This window comes from Corvus cornix, chromosome 1, assembly GCF_000738735.6.
Source record: "Corvus cornix cornix isolate S_Up_H32 chromosome 1, ASM73873v5, whole genome shotgun sequence".
Lineage (NCBI taxonomy): Eukaryota > Metazoa > Chordata > Aves > Passeriformes > Corvidae > Corvus > Corvus cornix.
The window spans coordinates 84,498,249-84,511,654 of NC_046332.1; the positions used below are offsets into that span (position 1 = coordinate 84,498,249).

The window sequence follows — 13,406 nt, forward strand, 5'->3', positions numbered from 1 at the left end:
CCTGACATGGTCTCTTGAAAAACAAAAAACAATCCACCCCCAAATACCAATCCTCCATCTGAAGCATGTTATGGGTTTGAAATTTTTTCTTAAAGTAAGCTTCCATACCAAAAGCAGTCCTGGAAAAGATCTGAGATTGATTATGACAGATTCAAGACAAATGACAGGTGCAAATCTTGGCTCCAACAATCTTCCTGTATTTTCATGTTGTTCTCTTCTCAATATTTGTTTCTCCTTTTCTTACAACACTATTACCTCTCTTCTGATTTTACTTCCCCTCTCCTCATCCCATCTACTTTATTACCTTTTTTATATTCACTATCTACCTCTAAGCACTTGAAAACTGCGGGTCACCACTATCCAACAGGCCAACCTAAGGGGCAGCCTCCAAGTGGTAACAAGCCTTACTCTTACTTTTTGTTTAATAAAAGTAACATTTTTTTCTCATTTGATATGTATCACTAACTACTACTACAGTGGGTCAAATAAATTTCCTCATTTTTTAAACATTTACTCAACTGAAGCTGGAATCATACAGTCAATTACCAAATATGTCCATTGTGCATAGAAATATGCATCTTAAACCACATAAAGGAACAGCCTTCAAGCAAGTCAGGAAGCACTCCTCTCACATTGGATCTTTCACTGGACTGAGAGGGGCAGGTCCTGAAAGTCTCTGCAGCAGGCAGTGCAGCATATCAAAAGATTGGCGTTACTTTAAAAATTTTTTTAAATTATTATTTTTAAAATCATCTCCTTTTGCTTTCCCCATTCCTACTTTCATCCACAAAGAAAGATCTTGCTCACCTGCAAATAGTTTTCAAAACTTTACAAGTTAAATTCTTACCCTCTCTAGGTCCTGCCTTAAATGCATGAACATCCTCATGCGAGTATGAATGCTATCTTCTTTTGGCTGCACCAAGCCATTTTCTTCATCCTCCTTGGGAGGAAACAATGGTTTGTTAAAGTTACTTTTTCGCTTTAATTTCCAGTAATTGTAGATGAAGTCTACAGCAAGTTTAGGAAGGCCCAGCTCTGCTGCAACATCCTCCACTTTTACTAGTGAGTAAAACTCTTCTTCCAGCTCTCGGAGTTTTTGGGCTCGCAGGCTCGTTTTCTCACTCTCTGTTTGCTTCTGCTCTGACACGCTCTTGGGGTGCTCCTCAACATCAGGCAGTGAATTCTGTTTGTTCTTGCTGTGCTTTAGACAATATGACTTGAACTTGACCTCATCCCCATCATCCAGGATAGTCTTCATCTCTAAGCTATGCTCAAAGGCACAGGTGACATGAAAGGCAGTGATGCAGCTTTTCACGGAGCACTGCATACAAAATAAAACAAAAAGCCTCAATTACTAACAGTAGCAGCAAACCAGAAAAAAAGGACATAACTACCTCAACTACATGAAAATCCATCCCTACCAAAACCTATTTCCTACACATTCTTAAAAATAGTACCTTTGAAGATGGTATTACCCAATTTAGTATTTTCTTGTTTGCAAAGAGTGTTCAGTGGAAGGAATTTTCTGCCCATCTTTGATACACATAGTAGTGCCTCTCAAACATCTCAGCCTTATTCAAAAGGCAGCAATCCAGACTAATTCCTAAATCCTGTCCAGTCAACTAATTTGATAGCAAATGGCTATGAAGAAGCACACATCTGTCCAACAGTCATCTCCATTGTAAAACATCTCTGAACACAGGAAGAACAAAGTGCAAAACTGAAATTGCCCTTCTGACAAATTCACCCCTGCAGAGTCACTATGGGACAAGTACGTACCTGAATGCAAGCACCAGTTTTCAGTTTGCATAAACTACACACTAGAGCCCATCGACTTGGTGGAATGTGAGACACCTTTGTGATTGGCTCCATCCTTTCTGGGCAAGCAATACTAACCTGTAAAGAAACAGAACAGAGTAGAAAACTGTTATCAAAGGGGAAAAAAACCCCCAAGCTCTCCATTTATAACAGAAGAAGAAAGCCATTCATTTCTCTTACTGCAAGATCTCCATGTGCTCATACTTCTTAGAAAGGGACCCCAAAAGATCCCACAAGCAGGTGATAGTGTGGAATACTATCAGTTTAACCTGGTGACTAAAAGTTGCAATTATTCAAAACATTCGAGGCACTTACAGCACTCCCTTGTTATGAATCAGTGCCCTGGTTCCAGCCAGGACAGGGTTAATTTTTGCAGTAGCCAGGAGGGAGCATGGCTAGGACTCAGAGGTTAGTCTATACCAGCTCACATAATTTTCTGAGGACAGGGGGAAGGGCTCTCTTCTGGTCAGGGTGTGGCGTGAAGCGAGTGGTCAGGTAGTGTTGGCTCCTTCGTTACTGACAGTGCAGCTCTTACTGTTTATTTTCTTATTTCACTGCTGCTTCCAGTAAATTGTTCTTATGTAGATCAGTGATCTTTACCATTTGTGCCTCCAAATCTCCTCTCCAGCCTGCTGCAGAGGAGGGGGGAGTGGCACATGGTTTGAAGTGCTTCAGTAGGAACACTAAATTGGGGAATACCATTCCTAAACCACTACCAGTTGAGAGACTGCAGCAAGTGATACTTAAGTTTTTTCAATTCCCTTGTGGTTTTGTTTCTGGTTTTTTTCCCCAGTGCTGCTTTCACAGGTCTAACTTAAAAAGTGCCAAAATACAAGCCCCTCAGAACAAAACAGGAACACTTTCCTGAAAAGCTCTTTCTATAAAATCCCTAGATCTGCTACAGTATCTACTCCTGTCAACTCAAGATTTGGGACAGAACCAGATCTATCAGTCAGCAGCCAGGAAAAGCCTTGCTTCCCAGCCCTGCCTCTCCACTAAGCATTCCCATTGCAAGAGGTGATACTATACTAACTGATTTCCTAACTATGGATTGTATCAAACATAATTTGAGAAAAAACACAACAAGCTTCTCTTATTGCAAAGCAGGATATATTGTCTTGTGCTAATGTTCACGTACTTAGACTGGATGATCAATTTGTCTCTGGTAGACCAGATTAAAGATATTACTAAAAGAAAGAAAGAAAGAAAGAAAAAAACAGATACAGACAGAATAGCTTTTCCTATTCTTTGTTATATTAACTTCCACATATCCATTGTGATAGAAGTTTCTCAGTTGCCTGTTGTCTATACAGGGCAATGAGGACTGTCCTCTATGATTTGGACACCAAAACAGATATATCTGTATCTGTAGGCATCCCTGAGCCCCTCCTGACAGGATTTATCCAAGCATAGAAACAAAAACTTGGCCAGCTCTGAATGACTAACATGCAGAACTGAGCCAATATGAGAATGGCACATGGCAGAAGATTTCAGTGGGATAACTGTCCCAGGAACACCAGCCTCCAAAAGTTTGGATTTTGACACTTCTACAACACTTTTTGAATTTAGCAGCTGCGTGCCTTGGAGGGCTACCTGGCTGAAGCAAAACCACAATGCTGATACTAGCTAGGAAGCTCTCCCACACTTTCTAAAAGCAATTCCTCTGAATAGAGCAGACCAGTATTTCCTGTGGTGGGATATGGGCTTCTTCCCAAAGGTGTCAAACCTAAGAATTCAAAGAAAGGAGGTTCCTAGGTCATGCTCTGTGGCACTGTGAGGCCAGAAGAAAGCTGATGGCTTAAAAAAGCAGGTAAGGATGAGATTTCAACAACAGCTATTTTGGTTTTTTGGAAAATTTTAAGAGCATTACGCTACAGTAATTTTCATAGATTAACTTCACAATAAGAGTCACCCATGGAAATTGGGGTTGTATGAATTAGTTTAACATGTGATAATTAAACTGGTGACTTTACAAGAACCAGTAGCTGTATTTCCTAGCTTCCCTTTGGGGGTACACTATCAATCACTTGATGCACATACTCATTTTGAAACCTGTTTAATCCCTGAGGATGAAAAGCTTTGCTTCAGCAGACCTCCTCAGTGAGGTAGACTTACCCAAAGATAGCAGTGCTAAGTCATAGTTGCTATGCTCAGAATATTTTTGCTATTCTCTCCTTATCATACATTGCTTTAAGGATCATTTAAGTAGGTGGAAAAAACAGCTTTGCAAGAGATTACTCAGTTCATCATTTCCACATTAGAAAAAAAAAAAAAAAAGCTGACCAGCAGTTCATGCATTAATGACATAAATTGACTCAGATATATGTTTGTCACAGTACTTCCTCCTCTGATCTGCCAAGTGCAAGCCCACATCTTCTGGAATATACTGAGGTGAACCGGCTGCACGGCATTTCCAAAAGTCTTCATTAGGAAGACACTGAGATGCTTCAGAAGGTTCAAGTTTTAAAGAAGAACAGGCAGGCAATATGTAATGCCCTCATGAGATAGAGGCAACAAACAATTTAACCTCTTGTGGCCTTCCTATAAATTGGTGGAAAAGTGACAAGACTGTCCCTGGAATGCCCAAATAGTTCAACAAAAACATGGTCATCATTCTTAAATATGATCAAATGTAGCTTTTTTACTTCCAAAAGGAAAGAGCCTAACTTGACCATGCTCAAAACAGCTGGTTACAAGTTGCACAGGTATTTTTGAAACAATATTGTACTAAGATTGGCTGTTACCACTACACTAAGAGACAAGACTTCCTTTAGGAATTAAGGGATTGTGTCAATGTATCAGGTTGTCTATATTCTTTTCAAAAAGAAACCAGAACCTGCCATGATTTTTTTCTGGAGACTAAGTAATACCAGCTTTCCCCTGGGCTTCCCAGCAGGAGCTGGGAATTTATGTAGACCTTTTTTCCCCTGTCCCTCTCTGCCCCCTTAAATGTTCTCCCTGCTTCTTCCCCAGAGGAGACCCATAAGGTCAGGAAACATTTATACTGGAAATACTGTTCATTCAGCTTGTAATGCTGGCTGTTGATATTACCCCACTTTGTAAAAGCACAAAGAGGCACTTACAGAGTCAGGTGCAATTTATTTATACTGGCCTCGTGCCACCTGCATGTTTCTGCAGAGAGGAGTCAAGGCAAAGTCTGTTTGAACTTTGCTGCTCACAAGGGATCCAGAGAGCAGAGGCCAACCTTTTCATCCCCCAAGAATTCCCATTCCAAGGCAGAAATGATCCATCTGCCATAACATGTAGTCATTTTCTCCATTTCTTCACCTTGCATCAGGTTAGATCTTGACTGCTATACTCTGAAGAAGTTCAAAGAGTGGGAGAGAGTGAAGACAATGGGTTGTTGAAGCCTATTATCTGCAACTGTTGTGCACATGATCAATCACCCTGCTGTCCTCTGCTTCCCTGCTAACTGTGCCACCAACAGCTGCACCAGTACACAGGGATCTCCATCAGGCTGGGAAGGGCAGCCCAGTGGCTTGAGCACAGTCACTCACAACAGCTGCTCCGGACAGTCAATTTCGTCTTTCCTCTACAGGCGGGGGGGTTAGCACCTTCTGCTTCAGCTAACACCACACTGACTGGCAGAGGACATACCTGTAATAGGTTATCTAAGGCAGAGAAAGACCTTGAATTTCAAAACACTCAATACAGGTTTTCTGGTATCTGTGTTTCCTTTTTTTTTTTTTTAATTTAGAAGAATGCCTTTTAAAAAAACATGAAACAGACCACATATTTACACTAAAGCAAAGTAAAGGCAGAAGAAAACGAGGATATAAATCAACAATGAGTACACTTTGGAAAGTAAAAACCTTTAAATGTCCCAATCAGTCAAGGGAGCATAAAGAAAGCCTTTAAACAGCATTAACTCACAAGGAAGGCAGGGAAGAAAACACATTTTAAGACAGTGCTGAATGAATTTAATTCAGGAGAATACCTGGCGCAATTGACTGCAACAATGCTAGACTACACTTGGTGACTCACGAAGCCTCTTTGAACCTTTTGCCACAAGACACAGACATGTTTATAGCCCCCTCCTCCCTGCATTCTGCCTTGCTCCGCTTTGTTAGGGCCACAAGAGGAAATACCAGTGACTCTATAATTAATCTGTTTCTTTCACGGAGTTCCAGCATGCTAGTACCTTGGGAAGAGAAAAAATGAGATATGAGAATACACATTCTCCCCTAAAGCATCCATACCTGGGTTTTCAAGCTCTATGTCTTTCTTGCCCCTTGCAGCACATAAGGCCACTCCAGACAGGAACTAACCTGCCATTTTAGTAGAGATTTACAAAGGTTTTTTCTGGCTTCTCTGGTAACTGAATTGTTTTACCAGTGACTGCACACAAGCCCGAGAGAGAGAATGGCTCCAAGAGGCATTTCCCTGCAGGCAGGTGCCACCTCTTCACTATGCCTGACACACTTGCTATTGGTGTGGAGGGGTGGAGGTGTCCAAAGCCTGGAATCACTAAATGGGCTGTGGAAACAGCTGGATTCAAGCTCTCCCACCGTGAGTGTCCCCCAGCAGCTTCTCTTCCTCAGCCAGAGGGAGGTGGGCAGGCAGGAAGCCAGTGTGTGCTTCCTGCCCTGCCATCACCTGCTCCCAAACCTCACTGTTCCTCTTCTGCTGATGAGAACAACATGGCAAACACATGCAGAATGGACCTCTTAGAAAAAACAGTCAGCTCAGAGCCAAGGAGAGCTTCCAGTCAAGACACTTAATAAGTACAGGAGGAGAAATGATTTTTAAAAAATAAATATTTTTTGTTTTCTTCTCAGCTCCTCTCTCCTTGAAGGTCAAAGAGATGCCAGAAACTACAAGAAGGCCTGAAAGGGGAAAGTGCAACTGCAAAGATTTTCTCCTTAAGAAGCAGATATTAACACCCGAGACAACTAAGAATTACACATTATATCTGGTTGCTAAGTTAAAAAAAACCCCCACCAAAACAAAACACCAAAATCTTAACATCTTCCTCAAAGTTGTGCCCACATTAGGCCTGTCTGCAATTGGGAGCAGAAGATTCAGAAAATACTGTATCCTTGATTTCATGGTGCTGACAGACCTGGCTACTGCTTCACATTAAACCACCTGCCATAATGCATTTGTGAAACTTACCAGAAATAAAATGTAAATATTCCAAGTGCAGAATTAAACATAAACTCCATCTATACCTAAGTGAACTTTCTGTTTTACAGAACTACACTGTGATGCTAAACTTGATTCAAAATTGAGGAGAAGTGTAAAACTTCATTATGACACTCTCCATATATGTTATGTACAGATTTATCAAAAAAGGCTTTACTTATGAAGCATAACATGGAGTTAAAAATTCTCATCTCCCCACCATTCAGAAAAAACCTAATTCAAAGAAACCTTAACTACAAATTTTAGCATACATCCTATAGAAATAATACAGTGCAGGCATTCTTTAAACAAACAAACACAACTAAGAAAAAAAGTGGAGGTATTAATGCAAATTACACATGCATCTGAGCACACAAATTCATCAAAAAATAAGAGAGACAATGAAGCTGCAGTTGTAAGATACAGCATATTTCAGCAGTCCTTTCTAGCAGGTCACAGATACCATAACGACACCAAGAAGTGATTGCTGAGTAAATGGAGGTAACAAAGTGACTCATTAATAGAACATAAGCTGGACTCTATCCGAGTCTTCACAGACTGAGAAGGCTTATCAGAATAAACCCCAGTATTATGTCAGACAAAGACCTTAAATCACGAGAATGTAAAAGGGCAGATGATGGAACAAGAAGGAGAAGGACAGGACAGAAATTAGGTTTTTACCTCTGGAATCCAAAGAGCACAGCTCACATGTGCCCACTTGGTCCCTGTCCTGGTAGCTTTCATGGCACCTCCTCTTTTGGGACAGAGGAGGCACTGAGGATGTATTCCCAGGACGCAAGTGCGACACAGCCAGCTCCCTTCAGGTACTTTTAAGATACCATAGCAAGCCTTGGAGAAAAACAGATACTGGAATCATTGCGCTGAAACGATTTCACACACAAGCATTCATATTCACACAGAGGAAAGCTTGCAAAAAAGTAAAGGCACAATCTGGCCTTCACTTAATCTTTCTGTGATTTCTTTACCTTAAAATGAGCCAAGTGATCCAAGAGAGAAACAGCCTCAAAAGCAATCGTTTTTACATCTGTTTATAAAACATATCCATTGTGACTGCACAACAGCACTGGTGTTATGAACCTTCACCTTTGCTTTTAGTGACTTTTAAATTTCTGAAGTGAACAACATAGACATTTCTTTAAATTAGCTTCTGTATTTAATACTAAAATCACAATTTCCTACCGCTAAGAACTTAACACTCTAACATAATTCTATTTAGATGTGAAGGGGTATGAACTACTTGACCAAAAATAATTTCCTGCAATGTTTGCATACTTTTTTCTTTGACTATTTATATAATATTGCAACAAATATTAAAGCATATACCAAAATTATAAGATGCTAGCTTTTATGCCTATTTCCCAAGTATTAACCACAGTATTAACCACAAGTATTTTATGCCTATTTCCCAAGTATTAACCACATGGAAAATGAGAGATTTCTTAAGTTTTGCTAGGTTTGAAAATTAAAATAAAAAAAGCAAAATAAATAGTTTGATTTCCAATTCAGATTCCTCGTGGTTCTTAATGGAACCAGCGATGGATCCTGCTGTACATACTCATCCCCCTTGCCCCCCATGAAGCTGAGCATATCTGAAATCACTGGCTGCCACCAAGGTCTAATTTCACTCAACCACTCCAAATAAAAGTTTTATCCAAAGGGTGGATATCACAGGAAATCTCATCATTTCTAACACTATCTCTGGTAATGATAGCATTAAAAGGCTCAAAAGATTGGGATCATTATTTGTAACCATTCCCTCAGATTAAATCTAGAATAAAATTCCCATACTTGCCTTTCCAGCCTTCTGATTATAAGATCTTAGTATTTAATATTAAACAATATCATAAAACACTGCACATTTATGTTAGCCTTGCAGGGAGGGGGACTTTCCTGAATTAAATGTGTGAAGACTGTCTAACATAAATGTTTTCTTGATGTGACAACTCTGTAAAAGCTCAACAGGGGGAGCTGCAATCTAAATTTTACAAGTGTTCTTTTCCTCTGTGGCACATTCCCACAAGAACTCTTTCTGTTACTAGAGCAGAAGTGACATTACCTCTAAGATCATATCTAGGGTGTTGGAAATGGACTGAAACCATTTTCTAATTTAAACTGATAAGCAAAGGATGCCTACACTACTAAAACAGTGTTTTCACAATGTGTTTCAGCCAGCACAACAGGGTACCATGAAGGAGGAATTTTCTCACACTCCTCCTCCCCTCCACCTCCAAACTGTGTGACAAACAGACCTGAGGCTACTTGTTGAACCAAAGCTGATCCAGATTAAAAATGAAACAAGTTGTTGTTATAGTTAGGATTAGCTCTAGCCCAGACACGCTCTCCAGTTTGTTTCAGGCAGATCCAGCACAGGGAAGAGTGAGGGGCAAGGAGGCAGCAGACCATCAACTCAAGCTTAGCTGTCAGCAGACAACCATGAGCCTTTGACTGCAAATCCATCATTACTCCTTAACAGCCACAAGCAAGGACTAAAGCAGGCAGCCCAGCATCCAGCCACATTCCTGTCACTGGCCACCTTACTGCCAACTCAGGCTCACACAGCTGCTTTACACAGGGACTCGGATCAGGAAAGCAGCTGGGCTGGAAGCCAGCCTACTCTGAGCAGGGAGGTGACAGGTCCTTTTTCACCCAGATATGTTTTCCAAATATTACTTGCAGTCAGTACAAAAATACATTAAAAAAGAAGAACCTTCTTGGTCTCTTTTCAATTTATAGCAAAACTCCCAGAATAGGATGTATACAAATCACAGGATTCATATCCCTTTTCTGACTATAAGGATACCTCTACCTGACTGTGGTGAGCTTGGGCAGTGTAAAGTCTTGGCTACATCTGAAACACTATAAACATGAGCACCATTCAGACTGAGACCATGGTTTTTGCAGGTGCTGATGCCTTCTGAAAAAGACCACTTTGTTGAAGCGCCTACACGTGGTTTCAGATGGCTAAATTTGGCTAATTAACTAGCCAGTAAACGAAAAAAACATAGCTCTGAAACAAATGATCTTTAGATTTCTCACGAATAGGCAAGCCAGTATTTCCTGCCCCGTTTATCTTCAAAAGCAGGTTTAGTAATAGGGGGGAAAATTGTTTACAGTCACAGAGGAAATACCTGCATGTCCCAAAAACACACTTTGCATTCCTGTTAGACTGTAGCTGTCCACTTGTTAACTATGCTAGGCCACTTAATCTACTGCAATTGTTAAGAGTCCAAAAATTCACCTCAGTATCGCACCACCCTCCGTATGTAGAAAACCGCAAAGTCCTCCACTTAACATTTAATACCTGTTCAAATTCCACACTTGCCTGGGTAAACTCAGACCACAGGACAGTGTCAACATTTCTGCAGGCACTAACCTGATGGACACAAATATTACACTTGTCACAAAACACCATGTCATTCCCATCTTCACTGTCTGGGGACCGGCACACATCACAGATGACGTCCTCATCATACTCGATACCCAACCCTTCTTCAGTCTCGATGGCATGATTCATATTCTCATGACAGTGCCGCTCCAGCACTTCAATTGTCTTTTCCATCGTGTTTTCATCCAGGAGCCCACATCCTACAACATGGAAAGGGAAGGGCAATTAGAGGACAGTCAGATGCTTCTGACTGAGTCAGAGAAGCAGGAAGAGAAAAAAGACAACTTCGAGCAACTAATGGAGTAGACACAGCATCTAAAAATAAAATAAAAACAGACTTTTCACTCACAGACTAATTATAACATTGTTTTATAAATACAAGTAGAAGTCCTACTTGAGTAAAAGTTTAAGTTTTATATAAACCACAAGGTTGCACGTTGAAGAAAATACTACAGCATAAAAGACAGCAGTTGCTGTAACTGCTAGCTGCTCCCATACAACCTTTCCTGCACCTGCATCATTTTACGAAACACCAATGAAATCCAAAAATCACACACTGTGTTCTTCTGAAGACTAATGCCCTAGAAATAAAACTTATCAAGAATACTTCATATCTTATAATGATACAGAAGTTGCACCACCCAGTACCTCTATGTCCATTGTGATAGTGATCAAAGCATGATGATTATGAAAAGTGCTTTTATTTTTCTGATTTTTTTTTAAATAAAGTAGTAGATAAATACACTATTGCAATCTATACTATCTGTTCACTCAAACACTACACATGCTATATATACTCACCACTAATCAAACTTAGCATAAGCATGACCACTTAGAAAGTATTTGCTGTGAGACTAGCCTTCAGCTTGCAGCTTCAGGACATGCACTGTGTAAGAAATCCTACAATGTTCACAGCTATAAGACATCTCCAAACTGCATCTTACCAAAATCCTTGGTCAAAACTGATCATGATCTTCACAGTTTACAATTTACTCAGGCCTTCAAATGCTGGGGTATTAATGTAACATTCATCGCAGAGGCTAATATTTTAACTAAGCCTAATTGTGATTCCTTGTTACAAACAATAAACAGGGAGAGTTAAATTGTTCTCTCCCATGCCCTAATACTTTCTCATTCCCTGAATTAAAAGAATTACAGAATCAGTCAGGTGGGAAGGGTCCTACAGAGGGCTTCAGCCTCTGCCCCAGCTCCAAGCAGAGTCAACAGTAAATCAAAAAAAGGCTGTTGCTAAAGAGATATGTCTAGTCAGATCTTGAAAACCTCCATGGATGCCCCCTTGAAAAGCTAACAGCTTTTGCTAACAGCATTCCTGTATGCCTGGGAAGCTTGTCCTTGCTTCTAGTTCTTATATACATCCTTGGGCACTGGAGCTCAGTCATGAACTCCCTACTTCACCAAACCAGTCTCCCAACACATCTACTCGTTTTCCTGAATGTATAAGTGGAACTTTCTTGTGCTTGGAGGACAGTGTCCTTAAACTTCTGCTAGGTCTCTTCAGTAATTCCACTCTTCAGAGCTGCCTCCCAGATCCCACCCAGTTACTTAAGTAGAAACATGCTGTCCTGAAGTCCAAGACCAGAAAAACTACTTCTTCTCCTCACTCCCCTCCGGGTCTGTCACCACTATTTATTTCATAGCTGTTATAGGCAATGCTGCCAGTGATTATCATCACTGCTCTACAGGTCCTTCCTATTTTATTAACAGAAAATCCAGGAGATGCCAACCTGTCCTCCCTAAAGGACCTGCAATCACCCATGGAAGAATACTAGCCACACAGGCTATTCCACCACAATTCAGTTATTCCACTGATAATTCCAATATTATTTTCCATAGCTCATTCCTGTTCATAGACCTCTATACCCACAATTTGCATGGAAAAAGAAAGTTTACTTGGCTGATTTTAAATGGGCTAGCATGTGTGAAACTTAATTACTCTGTTGAGAACCCAGCATGAAAGCTCCTCAGAACTCTGAATTTGTAGATATGTTCCAAGTTTAAGAAATGGAAACATCTGCTTTCCCTACATAAAATCTTTAACTTTTGAAGTCCTAAAATTAATTCCACCTGGTGTGGGCTTTTTCTCTCTTGCCTCAGTCTGCAGAAATTGCAGATGATTTTGGTTGTGAAGAAATTTTTAGGCACAATACGAAAAATATGAAACATTAAGAGATGAAGAAAGTAATTACTTTTTTAGCTCCTGTTTATCTTAGCATTTCCATTCAACTCTAATTCAGCAATCTTTAAGAGACCTTACACAGCAGGTGACAACTCAAACAGCAGAAATTAAGTGCAGCTTTTAAAATGAGAACATGTTGTGGAATTACCCATTTCTGTAAGCTCTTCATTTAGCTCCTGGAGCCAAAAGATGTCCATGTCATCCAAGTCATAGCGACACACAGATTCTGCTAGTTCCAAAATGTTGATGTAACCTGGTTCTGTGGGTTCTTGGCTGGAACAGTGGATGTATTTCCTGGGTCGTGTATACAGTACTTCTTTTACTTTTTCTGCTACAACCCTGTGAGTGAAAAGAAAAAAAATACTTACAGCTTTTTAAGACCCATCCTTGAAAGACATAAAATATTTGCTGTAAGTGCAAAGAAAGCTGGTGTTTCACACATTTTAAACTAACCAGTAGGTGTAGTCAGGCTAGGGAGATATGACATTTACAGAATCCTTTTTTTCACCCAAATTGTTCCAAGGTTTACTGCATATAGAGAGTTCTTTTTAAAATGTAAGCCTGTGCATATGATTTTCAATTTAACAAATGCTGCTAGTATGACAAAGCAACTGCTTCTGAAACCCACAGAAAGTATTATGCACAAAACCAATACAATCTCTGTCCTATAATATTCCTAAATGCTATAAGGTAATCTTGCCGACCGATCTCTTGAAAACACCAGCTTTTCCACAAAAGCTTAATTTATTCTACTGTAGTGTCTGTGTGCATTTGGGAAACAGTCTACCCCTATTTTGTAAATGACACCTTATCCACATTACAAATACATTATTTTTGTTA

General features: G+C 40.1%; 1 protein-coding gene across 7 annotated transcripts in view; it reads right to left on the minus strand.

The window, feature by feature from the left end:
* Positions 1–13,406, minus strand: part of JADE3 (jade family PHD finger 3) — a 66,157-nt gene that overhangs the window by 6,464 nt on the left and 46,287 nt on the right. For all 7 annotated transcript variants that reach the window (XM_039570771.1, XM_039570437.1, XM_010394179.4 and 4 more), the window contains 5 exons: positions 12,715–12,905; positions 10,358–10,569; positions 7,645–7,812; positions 1,780–1,896; positions 848–1,321 (listed from right to left, as the gene is read on the minus strand). In XM_039570771.1, the coding sequence (XP_039426705.1) occupies positions 848–1,321; positions 1,780–1,896; positions 7,645–7,812; positions 10,358–10,569; positions 12,715–12,905 (1,162 nt within the window). The remainder of the gene's footprint in view (positions 1–847; positions 1,322–1,779; positions 1,897–7,644; positions 7,813–10,357; positions 10,570–12,714; positions 12,906–13,406) is intronic.